General features: G+C 33.3%; 1 protein-coding gene across 4 annotated transcripts in view; it reads right to left on the bottom strand.

Annotated features, from left to right (window-relative positions):
• The window catches only part of NEK1 (NIMA related kinase 1), a 95,640-nt gene that overhangs the window by 24,854 nt on the left and 56,122 nt on the right, over nt 1-14,664 (bottom strand). For 3 of the 4 annotated variants that reach the window (XR_013998555.1, XM_081133928.1, XM_081133927.1), the window contains 6 exons: nt 9,799-9,882; nt 9,272-9,346; nt 8,628-8,723; nt 5,829-5,960; nt 3,809-3,874; nt 3,500-3,728 (listed from right to left, as the gene is read on the bottom strand). Coding sequence is in view for 3 of the 4 variants with exons in the window: in XM_081133928.1 (XP_080990054.1) it covers nt 3,500-3,728; nt 3,809-3,874; nt 5,829-5,960; nt 8,628-8,723; nt 9,272-9,346; nt 9,799-9,882 (682 nt within the window). In the remaining variant the exon portion in view is untranslated. Of the gene's footprint in view, nt 1-3,499; nt 3,729-3,808; nt 3,875-5,828; nt 5,961-8,627; nt 8,724-9,271; nt 9,347-9,798; nt 9,883-10,287; nt 10,372-14,664 lie in introns of all 4 variants that reach the window. The other variant, XM_081133929.1, reaches the window with a different exon arrangement.

The raw sequence follows: 14,664 nt of genomic DNA on the forward strand, positions 1-14,664 counted from the left end.
AATATCTCTATAATTGCTTTTTAAATACTAAGGAATTAAACTCTAGTTTTAGGGACTATAAAAATAGAAAAATTATGTTTTTATAAAATTTTTCCTTGAAAAAATAAAAAGAAACTAAGATAACTGAGCAATTATTTGGGGGAGTACAAAAAAGATAAAATATAAGTTAATACTTTTATATGAATTTAATTGAAGAGAATAGAAAAAAATTCTAAGATAAATACATTTATGGACTGAAAGTTAAGTATAACTAAGAAATTTTGTTTTATATTATCCTATATACCTTAAGTAGGCAACTGACTGACAATAATAATTTTGGGTAAACTTTAAAAATAAAATTTAGGAAAACAAGAAATGGAAAACTATCTATTGAAGTTTGAGTCTTTAGAATGTTTGTTAGTAATACATTTAGCACACAAGTATCTAGTAGTGATAGGATATAATTTCAAATATTATGGGGTCTAAGTAATAAACTTTCAATAGTACCCAAATATTCACTGATACAAATTTTTGTGTACCAGTTCTATGAAAGTAAGTACCTGCAAATTAGCAGGTAATAATGAGCTTGTACAGCCAAAAAGATTAACAACAGGGAATCATTTTTTTCAAAAAGATAGTTAAAAAGAGTAGAGAACCCAAAAAGAGATATATGACTTACAGCCACTTGGTGTTTGACGAAGATGCGAAAATATTCTAATGTGGGGGAGGGAAGTCTCTTTAACAAACGAAATTGGAAAACTGAATGTCCATATGAAAATATATTCACTTCATACTCTTTGATGCAGGGAGAGAAAACCAGGTGGAACTGGTGGTCTTTCTGAGCAGAGGTGACAGAATTGGAAGTCCAGGGTGGCAGAAGTGGAGAGTGTTGGCAAGAAGAGCACTGAAGAGTAGAAAACTACACAAACAGAGAATTCAGGAGAACTGTAAAGAGCCCTTTTGAGTCTTGGGCTGAATAATGATCAGCACATGTGTGAGGAAATTACTGTAGTGTAGAAAAAAGACCACCCGAAAGAAGTAGAGGGAGCAATACTTGGAGTTTACACAGGATCCGGAATAGTCCCTATTCCCACCAGTCAGAAAAGGAAGTCTTATAATTCACAAGGCATCAAGTACATTACTCAGAAAGGTGTTTGACTGAGTAATGGGAGAAAAATTAGCCAGACTAAAAATTAGCTACATTATTCTGGTTCCATCTAACAAAGCTTAAAAGCAAGACATAAAAGGGTCAAGCTTTTTACAAGTGAACTGTGTCTCAGAACAAAAAACGAAAAAAATTTATAGAAACAGAAAAATATATAGCATCCATCAGAGTAAAATTAACTGCTTGGCCTCCAAACAAAAATTACCAAGCCTGTATAGAAGCAGGAGACTTCAACTTATAATAAAGAGAAAAAAAATATCAGCCAATCAAAACCAACCCCAAAATGACAGAGATGTTATTAGCAGATAGGAACGTTTATAATTGTCATTATCACCAAATTCCATACGTTCGACAAACTAGAGACAAGACTGCTGCTGATTACAGATAGGGAAAACATTAACAAGGTCCATATTGGAATTCTAGAAAGGAGAGCTAGAGAACAGAATGGCAAACAATTTTCCAAATCTGATGAAAACTATATACTTAAAAATCCAAGAAGCTCAGCAAAACCCAAGTAAAAGAAACATGAAGAAAATGACACAAGGTACATCATAATCAAATTTACTAAAACCAAGGCTTAGGGAGAATCTAAAAAGCATCAATACAGAAGAATAAAGAATAAGAATAACAGAAAAAGAAAAGAGCTTGGCATGTTTTAAGAAGTGAGAAGTGAGAAGGTAGAAAGAAGTAGCAAGGGAAAACCACAGGGGAGCCCCGGTGGACTATGAAAGGGACTTTGGATTTTTGTTCTAATTGCCATGGAAATCACTTAGGTTTTAAAATGGAAGCGTGACACAATATACTTTGTCCTTCTAATTAGCATAAAATATTTTCAAATCTCTTTTTCATAAGGTTTCACTGACTCTAAATCGCTACCAAGTAACACCAGCTTACGCCTCTCTTCCCCTTCATAGCTCAGCTTCCTTAAAAGGTTCTGATTTTTTTAATTCCTCACCTTCCATTTGCTTAATTCCTGGGCTCCATTTCTGCCCCTGGCACTCTAATGACTTCTCTCTCACTCAGGGTAAGTTCATACTCTTTGACAGAGCCAGTGTACAGGACCCTTCATGATCTGGCCCCTGCTTACCTCTGCCAAGGTTTCTTGTTTGCCATTCTTTGTCTTGAATTCTAAACTTTGCCAACCATGCTGAATTATATCCAGTTCCCTGAGCTTCACATGCTCTTGCACTTTGCGGTCCCACTAATTCTCTGCTGAAAACACTCTGCTTAGCTTTTGGGTTATTTAGCTAACACTTTTTATTCCTTAGCACATCGCTTTTTCCAAAAATCATCTTCTTAGCTCTCTCAAGACTGATTCATATTCTTATAGTAACTTATGATTACTGCCTACTATATTACTTATCAACTATAATTAATTGCCTCTTTATTTGCCTCCCTTTCCACTAGATCCTAAGCTCCTTGAGTGGAGACAACATGTCTTAACTATTAAGCAGCAGTATCCTCACTGCTTAGGAGTAATGTGGCATATAATGGGACTCCATAAAGAACTGTTAAATAAGTAAACAAATAGATGCTGTGGAATCTTTGGGATTTTCTCCAAGGCAAAAAAGAATTCTATGAAAATAGACCATCAAAAAAATTACCTAAGCCCGGCCAGCGTGGCTCAGCAGTTGAGCACTGACCTATGATCCAGGAGATCACTGTTCGATTCCTGGTCAGGGCACAAGCCTGGGTTGTGGGCTCGATCCCCAGTAGGGTGTATGCAAGAGTCTGCTGATCAATGACTCTCATCACTGATGTTTCTCTCTCTCTCCCTCTCCCTTCCCCTCTCTGAAATCAATAAAGACATATTTTTTAAAAAATTACCTAAAATTATATTTAGTTAGTTAATGGTCAGACTCACTCTTTTAGAATGTAAGCTCCAAAGAGCACATATGATTTCATTCATTCACTGTTATATCTCTATCTAGTGCCTAGGAAAACTCAAGACAATAGTAGGTGCTCAGTAATTATTGCTAAATAAATAAATTATTAAAAGATATCTTCTTAATATCCCTGCCAAATGCCTGAGGGACCTTTCCGAGATTCTGTCAAAGCTTACTACTCTGGTCCTCATCAATAATTATTCCTGGAAACAGATTAGAAAGGGTTAAAGTAATATAATTTAAATAGTATGATACATACTATAGTAGATCCATCTCTCATACTTTACACTTTTGTAATAAAAATCCTTGCTATTCTTAAGGTTGAATAGTTTTTTCCATTTTTCACATATATGTGAAATTCTTCCGGCTTCTTTCAATCCCTCTAAAGTGTTCTTTCCCTCAGAGTGTCTAGTCTGCAAGTTTACGTCTGTGCTAGGCCAAAGTAGGGTATAGACACTTTCATACATACTGTCAGGTGCAAAGAAGGATGCATCCAATGTAATCTCATCCAGAGGAATCACCAGTTGACCTCCTGCCTCCCACTTCTTGCGATCAGATGAAACGGACTTTTCTTTTTCATGCTCTTTGGCATTTTCAGGAACAATTACCTCACCCGTATCAGAGTGACACTGCTTCCCTTTCTCATCTTCTTGAGCTTTAATATTTTGATTTAATCTCCGTAGTATTTCTCGCTTACTCTGAAACAGTTAAAATGCTATATTTTATGATGTATATGATTAAGTAAAATGATTGAGAAAAAATGGAAAATTTTACCTACTGAAATAGCATTGTTAGTCTTTTGCATTTCTTCTGAGGTTTCTTGCGTATCAGTCAAACTTCTGTCCTTTAAACACAGATTGTTTCAGAGTGAGAAATAATGTTATTTTAAAATTCTACCTTAAAATTTTTTAAATTTGTGTTACTTTGTTTTTCATTAAATTACTCCTTGTGAATTATTTTATTCCTATAAATGTTAATACAACTGACTTCATTATCAGCAGTGAGAAACAGTTAAATATGATCAAGTAACATACTAAATATGTAGTAAAAGGGCCAATTCTCAGTTATTTGTCATATTTTGGGTTACTGATCACATATTTAACTATAGCCTCTTCCTCTTTGGCACGTGACTTTTTTTGGTAATTTTAAGTCAATAATAGAAATATTAAAAAAAAATTAATTCATATATGCTCTCAATTAGAGCTAAGGAAAGTTTTGATGAATAAAGTAATTCAAGATAGGCTGTGCTGTGCTGAGGCTTTCTTTGTTTCATGTGCATATGTATGCTTATTAAGCAATACTACTACACATAACTGAGAACTGGCTTTTCTCCCTAAGCAAAGAGAGTAACAATAGTGGGTTCTAAGTCCCATGTACTAATGGTAATATAAATTCTACCTTTTAATTAGTAAAATCATAGCAATCTTAGACACCTAGAATATTTAAATATATGAAAAGAAGAAATTAGTAGTTACGAAAGCAAATGTATCTGGAAGAGAGCAACTTTCAAAGTTTTAAGTAAGTGATATTTACCAAGAAAACACAAAGAAAAACCATGTAGTTACATTAATTGCCTCAATTTGTAGTATTTGAGAAAAATATGAAAAAGTATAGTGGTCAGTTTTAAAGCAATACATGTAATGAGACAAAGAGCATTTTACCCAGTACAGTAGTCAGGAATTAGCAGTCGCTACAAGTTTTAAAGCAATACGTGTAATGAGACAAAAGGCGTTTTACCCAGTACAGTAGTCAGGAATTAGCAGTCGCTATAATCAGAGAGATGAACAGCTACTTGAGATGTGAGACTGGGTACCAGGAGGAGAACCACACAGTGGTATCTAAAGTTGAAGTGAACACCGTAGCACATGCAAAGTCGTTATCAGGAAGAAAAGAGACTAAACCTACTTGAAGAACAATAATTTCTTCTATGAAGTTCTTGGGAGTGACCAGGAAACTTATATTTTCCTACTCAGTCTTATTTTCGAGATAAACACAAAGGCTGTAAAAACTGGTGCAACAATAACACCAGTGTTGTCTACAAAACCTTAATGAAACTCAACAATTAAAAGGCACAGACATTAATTACCAGGAAAGGAGAAAATCAGGTTAATGTGTTATGATACATGATTCAGGAGACTTTTCCCCTTCTGTCTGATGAATTCTAGACTGAAAGTCCACATCATGAGCCCATTTCCCTTAACCTTAGAACAGAATTTTCACATTTTAGATGGACACATTCTTCAGAGTTTAAACTTTGTACTCGCCCATATATCTGTGTTTTACTATCCATAAGGCATGACAGAGTTTCAGAAATAGAAGGTGAAAGAAATAATTGATGCATTAATTGTAATTATACTGAGTCCTCTAACATTTGCTATGCCAAAAAATTTAAAAGTGTAAATGTGTCTTAAACTTTATTCCTAGAGTTAATTACTTCAAGTACCAAAGAGACATTATTTCTTAAAAAGTGAACCTTTGTTAATTGTGAAAGCTGAGGTATAAAAATGTTTTTGCTTCATTTTTGGCACATTTGTATATATATATTATTTGTTCAATATTATTTTAAAGTAAAAGAGAGAGAGAATCATTTTAATATAGTTTTATCTACCAGGTGGTCATAGATATAAAATTTATGAGCAGCAAGGCTCCAAATTCAGAGTAGAGCACACACAAAAATCTTAAGTAACTTTATTCCTAGAAAAACCTAATGGAACATTAGAAATTAATATAATTTCATTAAATTTAATCCTTTTAATAATCTTTTGACTTTAAAAAGCTCTAAATTTTAGGAAACTTACCATAAGCACTTCTTTCAAAGCTGAAGTAACAGAAATAACAGATCTTATCTGATGCTTTGATGGAGAGCCGCCTGCTTCATGCTGTCCCAAAGGAGGAGACATCTCAGAACCCTTTACTCCTTTAGACGCCAACTATAATAAAGAATTTAATACACACTGGGAAAGTTATCTTTGCAGGAAGAGATAAAAGGTATATAAAGGTATATATAGGGTCACTGTTTGTTTACACATTCTATCCACAAGTAGTTTATCTCATTAGGCTCAAGATTTTCTTGATGTATGGCAACGTGCTAGGTCCTGAAAGATCGGTGAATAAAGAGAAACATCTCAGGCCTCAGATGTAAACATAATTATGTATCATGTAATGCTAAATAATTCCTGTCCACTGTATAAACCATGTTTCATAAAATGATATTAAAAAACAGTCTTCTAAAAGACTAAATATTAGTCCTCTCACTTTAATACATTATAATATTTCATGGGAAGAAATTATATTTTATTTATTATTCTTATATGTGAAAAATGTTTCTGTAATTTGTGCAAGTTTGGTGCAATATTCTTCAAGTTTAACACCAATCACCCAACGTAAGAGCCGTCACTATAAAAATGTCAACATAAATGAGAATGGAAGAAATATTATGCACAGTGAATAAGATTTATGCCATTAAAAATATCATTTGTTATAGTCATATCTTTCTACTTTGATTCTAAACAATGTGAAGTTAGATTCTGAACCTTTAATAATACCAGGAAATGGCATTTACAAGTATGGTCACCATTAAGATGGCAGCAAGTCTGCTCCCTACTTCTATCTCTTCTTCAAACCAATAAACAAGAATTTCTGGTGAATATACATTTCAAATGCAATATTTATTGAGCACCCTGTAAGCATAAGGTAGTAATACAATTCCAATATTTAGTCTTCTGGACTTTCGTTTTACACTAATATATGTTGTTCAAAAGAAGATGGAAATATCTAACACAGTAAGGAAGGAAAAGAACAAAGTTTGAGAAATTACTTCAAGCCTTACTGTAAAGCTACAGTAATCAGGACATTGTGGTTTTGGTAAAAGAATAAAGAAATAGATCAATGGAGTAGAACAGAACTCAGAAATAGGGCACACAAATATAGTCAACTAATCTTTGACAAAAGAGCAAAGGCAACTATCAGTTTACCTTACTCTTGAAGCATAGATAAATACAAATACTATTTTTATCTCTCAACGCTGAATGGTTAATAAGGATTTAATGTATGTTAGAAAAGTATTATATTAAATGGTCTGATTTCATATAATTTGAATATAGAGCAATTACACATGTAATTTTATATAACCTAAAGATACACATGGTCAAATTTTATCAAATTCATAGAACTCTTATCTCTAAAGGACCAAAAATATAAAAATATTTATATAAGAATAATTTCTCTGAACTAGTCTTGCTATAATGAATTTATAAGGATGTCTAAGGAAAAGAGCATCCTAAGGTAGCCAGAAGGGGATGTGTTTCCACCTTGGAGGAAGCCTATAGACAGACTTGTAAAGCAGGTCTAAAGAATAGGACAAAGAAATAGAAATGAAATAACAACGCCCAGCTGGCTGTGGCTCAGCAGATGAGCATCAACCTAGGATCCAGGCGATCGGGTTCGATTCCCGGTCAGGGCACATGCCGGGATTGTGGGTTAGGCAGCCAATCAATGACTCTCATCATTGATTTTTTCTATTTCTCTCTCTCCCTCTCCTTTCCTCTCTCTGAAATCAATACAGATATATTAAAAAAAAAAAAAAAAAAGAAATAACAAGAAACAGTTCAATGCGATTAAGTTGGAATACATCATATTAAAAATATAGTCTCTAACCTGAGACAGAATTTTTCTAATTCTATTTTTCACTGAATTTTAATTTTTAAATACTCTGTACCCTTTTTAAAAATTGAATATCTTTCTTACATGGTTTATTCACAACATGAGTATATATGCTAGCTGAGAAAGGCAACACTATATTATTTTGGGGGGAAAACATCATCGTATGTGAAAATTATTTTCCATATTAAAGTCCTATTTAGTACTACAGTTTTAATCATTAAATATGTTAAAGAGAAAAATTTATAAAATTGGATATACATGCCAAAGATTTAATAGTTAAGGCAGCCATTTTTATCACTTGTTAGATCAAAGACACTTTTGAGAATGCAACGAAAGATTTGTGGTCTTACTGAAGAAAAATGCAACAACATACATACATCAAACTTTTAACTAACATTTCAGAAAGTTTAATAATGCTAACTCCAACTCTGAATAGCATGACATCACTCCTGAATTAGAGTATGGACCATATGTAAATATGAAGCCCCTTATACTACATCTAGATTATGCTAAATTAGACTTTCTGTAACATAATTACTTGGTAAAATAACTTTAATCCACTTTCTACAGATCATTCTCTAGTATATATCAGAATTTAATATCTTAAAGGTAGCACTATAAATTAGTGGTGGAAGGAAGGTATAGCCATTACATGATGCTGGGACTTTGGTTAGCTACTTGGCAATAATAAAATAAATAAATAAATTAGGTTCTCACCTCAAATCAAACCCCAAAATAACTTCCATATAGATAATTCTTAAATATGAAAGAAAGAGAGAGCAATAGAGAAAAGATCAGGGGAGAGGAAAGAAGAGGAAATGAGTATTCAAAAACAGACAAAAATAGAGTTATAAAATTATAATGCTGACATACCACCCAGTAAGAGATATAAGGACATTAACAGGAGCAGGTTAAGAACATGAGTTAAACCTTACATGCTCTTCCCATACTTTCTTTTCTCTCTCATATGCTTCCTTTCTCTTTTGTTCCAATTGTTCTTTTAGTACAGCAGCACGTGCACTTGCTTGGGCCTGAAAAAAATAATAAAATTCGTTACCAGAAAGAAGGGTACGCAATTTTGTTTTCAGGCCTATATTTACGTATTAGCCAAAAAAGATGTGTGTGCACGCACATGCGTGTGGTGTTCCTGAATAAAACTGTAAGCTCGTTCTATATTCCCAGGATCTAAACCAGGGCTCAACAAACAGCAGCTGCTCAATACATGTTTGCTGAATGAAAATAAATGCAAAGGTAAAAATTTTAAACTATAATTATTATACACAAACTTCATTTTTCTTCACAGAAATAAACAATTATATTTTTAAGGTTGCTATTTTTTCTTTTTAAGGTTAATTGTGTGATAGTTTCAGATATTTATGCCACAGTTTCATCAAACTGCTCTCCATAAATATGATATAAAGAGTGAAAAAGTGCTATTTTTTAGAAACTGAGAAGTGAGGGATAAAGGAGAAAGAAAAATTAAGACCAGAGAAGACAGTGACTGAACTATAAGACTCAAGAATACAATTCTTTATCTTAGATTTCAATTCTCTCTGAGAAAACCATTTTTAGTCCATACCTTAAAAGCTTCAACTTTTTTGCGCCTCATGTCAACCTCCTCACTTCCCTGTCCTTTGGAATCATCAGTTTCTTTCTGTAAAATAAGTAGAGAAGCAAACCACTTAGGGTAGAACCTCAAATTCAGTGCAGAGCTCTGTGGGAGAGAATATGAATGAACTAACATAAAACTATGTAAAATGGTAGGTTGTTCAATTTTACTAATTTTTTTCTCACAGCTGCAGATGAACTCTTCAAAACTATCTACTCTTATGGACAATGAGGAGAAAAGATAAAAGGAGAATGGTAGAAAATGCACCATTTTATATGTCCATCGGTATTACTTATACTTTCCTCTTAGAATTCCTCTGGAACAAATAAATGGCCTTACAATTTTAAATAAGATTTACTTTATCCCCATGTATAGTTTTCTGGTCTTTGACTTTCACTGTCTTAATCAGTTTTATTGTGTGTTAGTGGCACAGCATTTTTAATCTTAATATTATAATGTCATTCAATTACAGTTTCTAAAATTGATTGTCAACCTGCCTTTTCACCACGAAGTTTGGCTCTAATCTGTTGGCGCTCATTGAAATTCTGCAGTCTTATTTGTCTCAGCCTTGCAAGATAAACCTACAAGGAGGAAAAAACCAAAACATCTTAATTTAAAAGAAAAACTACCAACATTTTTATTGCTAAATCATTGTTAAAGAAAAGGGTTAATTTGAATACCACAAATAAAAGTTTTAAAATCTTAGCTTTTGAGTTTTTAATTTAGATCAACTTATTTCTGAAAAGAAATACACTGTAATTACAAATTTTTTATTTTATCAAAAGAAAAGAAATTGAATTCAATACCGATTAACAGTTATGGGGCAAAATTATGACACAGTATGCCAGTCAAAAAAATATTAACAGGTCCCTATAGACCTACGAAATCCTCAAGTAATTGTTAAGCATTTAAACCATGCAGGAAAGGAAGGCAATAAACTCAAAAATGGTTATGTGACGGAGGTAGCGAACATGCGGGAAGCATACCTCTTCCTCTTTGTTTCTTGGCTTCCCTCCTCTTGAAGAGCTGGACCTGCCTCCATACATAGCTGCCAGGTTTTGCAGGATTCCCTGTTCATCATTTAATGTACTAAGTTTAAAGAATGACTAAGGCTACATCAGCATCTTACCTAGGAATATCCAGGTGCCACTTGATTTCTTTTGGCTAATTCTGATAATTTCTTTCTAGCTGATAAACTGAAAACAAACCCTGGTGTTTTCCTGTATCAACTTAACCAACACATTAAGTGACAACAGAAGGAAGCAATTAAACCCCACAGATAGTTACTTGAAACAGAGACCAGCTATGTTTTCATTAGCCATCTAAGTAAACGGTTTTTTAAAACTGCTCTGGAGGTTAGCTAAACCCCAAATCAAAACTTTCCTCTACAAAGGGCCAATCATTTCTACATGTTTGTTTACATACTAAATACACAAACACAATACAAAATATTTGAGCTTAAACTCTTTGCACTCTGTCAAGTCCTATTACTATACTACAAATGATCATACCCAATTACAAGCTGATTCATTTTTTAACATAGTTCATCATAAACACAATAATTACCTTATTAGAAATTATAATCCTTCAATAAAAGTATTAGGTTATTGAATTATCCATTTTCTCTTCCTTCAGCACACAATTGTGTTTCGTGTTCCTCCTAATTTAAACAAATCCTCAGTCCCACTTCCACATCTAATGTCTTTTTATCAACTTGTTGAAAGTGTACTTTTTAAGTTCATCACCTCCATTTTCCTGCTTGCCATTAATTTTTTAACCCACTACAATCTGTTCTCTGATCCCACTGTGACTGAAAATTTTCTAAGGTTACCAATGACCTCTAGTTCACAATTCAAATGGACCCTTTTGAGTAAATTTTGCAATTAACATTTCCACTGGAAATTAGTTTGGACTAAATCTACTACAGTTACATAAGTATTCTTTTCTCTCATAAATATCAAGTATGTTCACTGTAGAAAATTTATAAAATGAAGAAAATATAAATCATTCATAATTCTATTATCTGAGATACAAAGTTTAAGACTATTACCTTCCAAATTTCCTTCTATGCTATGTATGAATATATACACATTTATTTTTACAAAATTAGAATTTTACTATATTCTGATTTTCTTCACTTAATATTAATTAGCATTAATATTCTGAGTCTCTTTTAACATTCAATATCCTTAAAAACTTATTCTTAACTGATTACATAATATTCATATTATTCCACTAAATAGTAAATTATAATTTACATATTAAAAAACAACAACTCTCTTCTCTTTCAGTATTTAAAACAGCACTCTCTCCTGAGATCTTCCAATCTTCACTATTTTTCACTGGCTTTTTTCTTCCTTGGCTCATTGCTAATGTCAATATTTTCTAGAGATTCATTCTCTGACCTTCCTTTTCTTCTCATTCCCAGGCCTTAATATAGGTTGGCAATTCCCAAATTTAAACCAACTTCACAGTCCTTTACTCTTGAACTTCTGTGTACATGCAACTGACATCTGGACAATTCTCTTATGTACCAAAGGTTCCACAAATAACTTACAGAACTGACTTCGTCATTCTTTTTACTACATGATATTCCTACCTCAGTTATTGATCACAGTCAGACACCCAAGTCAGGAAGCTGGGAGTTATCTCCCTCTCTCTCTTTCTCATCTGCCAAATACAAATGACTACCAAATTACTAATTCTACCTCCTAATAACTCCATAATTTATCCCTAGTTTCTGCCTCCAGAAGAACTTCCTAACTTTCATCTTAGCTCTGGTCTCACTCCCCGAGTCTATTCTCTACAATGCACTCAGAGTAACCTTTCCAATACTCTCTTTTACATTGAGCCCCACATAAATCCATTATCTTCAGAACATATCCCACATTTTGTCAAATGACAAGTAAGGCATCTCTACTCCCATCTCTGCCACTGCTCAATCATAAAGCCTACATTCTAGCCATGACAACTACTGGTGGTTTGTGGACTATGATCTCCTCATCTTCTCAAAACGGCTAACTCATCTTCCAAAATGCAACCAAACATCTCACCCTGGAAAACATTGCCCACGCCTCCTTCAGTGAGTTAAGTATGATCTACACACCATTTTTGTATATTCCTCTCACAGTAGCACTCATCAGAGTGGTAGAAGGGCAGTATACTGTGACAGTTAAGAACGGACTATGACAGACTGTGAAGTCTGTCAGTTCATGTATTTTTCAACGCCACCTAACCACAGCTGACCTTCAGCAAAATTACTTAAACTTGCTGTAAGACTGGCATAATAATACCACCAAAGTCATGGGTGCCCCAGAACAAAAAGTATTATTATGTGAGTATGTTCTGCCGTTCTCCTCTTCCAGCCTTGAAAAAAGGCCTCTGCGCACTCAGTCTCCTTCCTTCTTCAAAATCTTGGCATTGGCTTATCAGTTACTTGAGCTTTTGGGATACAGATCAGAGAGTGGGGGAGGTGAGGGAAAACAAGAAATAGGCAGGGCTGGCCAAAGACACGATGAGAACTCTGAAAAGATGTATGGGAATATCGACAGTTACAGGAGAGTGGGTGGCAAACTGAATATTGCTATAGATTATACCTTCCCTTCATGGCATTTGAAAAATACAAGTAAAAAAAAATCTGACTTACTTTGAAGTAATCTTTTTAACGTTTTAGTGTGAAATATTAAATGTGAAAAATACAGGGATATTCTGTGCATCTTTTATACAGCCTCTCCCAATTTTATCATCTGCCATAACTATAGTACACTATCAAAACCAGGAAACTGGCCCCAGTACAAACCATAGAGCTTGATTTCAGCAGTTATACATGCACACATTTGTGTATCTGTATCAATGCAATTTTACCACACATATAACTTTGTGTAAATACCACCATAATCAAGGTACTTAACTGTACCATTACTGTAACACTTCACAGCCATATTCACTACTCCTATCCCTAACACCCATCAACTATTAATCTGCTCTTCATCTCTATAATTATATTTCACACATTTTATATATATGGAATCATGCAGTATGTATCCTTTTGAGACTATTTTTACTCAGTATTATTTCCTTGCAGTCCACTGTTGAGCATATGTCACAGAGAAAGGGAAATTTATATTCATTTAGAGACTTGTATTTGAGTGTTTTTGGCAACTTTACTCTTAATGGCCAAAAACTTAAAACTACCCAGATGTACTAAAGTGGATGAATGAATGAACAAATTATGCTGTATTTGTACCATGGTATCACATTTAGCAGTAAAATGGAACAAACCATTGAAGTCTTTCTTGTTTGAGTTTCCCTAAGTTACGTATTTTTTAAATTTCAGTTATCCAAACATGGAAAATTTTGAATTTCTACACAAGCTTATGAAATAACTTTAAAATCCATGGTTTCTTTACATTACAATTATACCTAAAAATCACTTAAGATCCAAATGCTTATTCATAGGTCAGGGACTTTGATTTCATTTGCCATAGAAACAATGTTATGATTTATTAGGATTTCCCAAAGCAGTTAATAAAATGTACTGATCAAATAATTTACAGCAGTTTTCCAATTCCAGAGGATTAATCTTTAAGATTCAGAGCTTAATCTTAACTGTTCAGGTTTATTTCTAATGTGATTTTTAAAAGTATTAGAAAACACACATTAGGTTTAAGACATACCTGTCACAACCTCTTTAAGACTGGTTCTCTTCATCAGCAAAATAGAGATTTTGTGAGTGGTTTTAAGGATAAACCACAATGTAAATGTATAAACATTTTCAAACTGTATAAATACATGTGAGTAATAATATGTATCAATGGAAAAATATTATGTGCTGCCTTAAATTACTGTTGACATGTTTTTCTTGAAGAATTGGGGTTATTATTTTAAATATTCATCACTGTAGTGTATTATAGGTACAGTTCTACAAAGATCTCAGCAGTTACAATGCTGAATTAAGAAACAAAGTTGTCACAGCCCAAAAATTTGCAATAATTAGTTTAAAATTAGTCCCCACATATTACTACACCCAATGTAACACCACTTCCTAGTCACATTCATCACATCAAGGTCTCCGTTGGTCAATCTCTCCCCGATTGTTGGGTGTGGTAGATATAATCTAATACAAACTGACAAGTGAAGTTGCTAATCTTGTCAAAGATGAAGGATTTCATGAAGATGATGACAGTGATATTGAAAAATTGCTCAGATTACATGCAAAATCACCTACAAATATGACAGAACTAGATAAGTGAATAAAAGAAAACTATAATGAATTATTACATTAGTCTTTGAAAATATTTTGTGTATTAAAAAATTAAGAAAAGATCTTTGGCAAACTGACAAAGTCTCGGCCATTTAAAAAA

Source organism: Miniopterus schreibersii, assembly GCF_964146895.1.
Source record: "Miniopterus schreibersii genome assembly, chromosome: 4".
NCBI classification, from domain to species: Eukaryota; Metazoa; Chordata; class Mammalia; order Chiroptera; family Miniopteridae; genus Miniopterus; species Miniopterus schreibersii.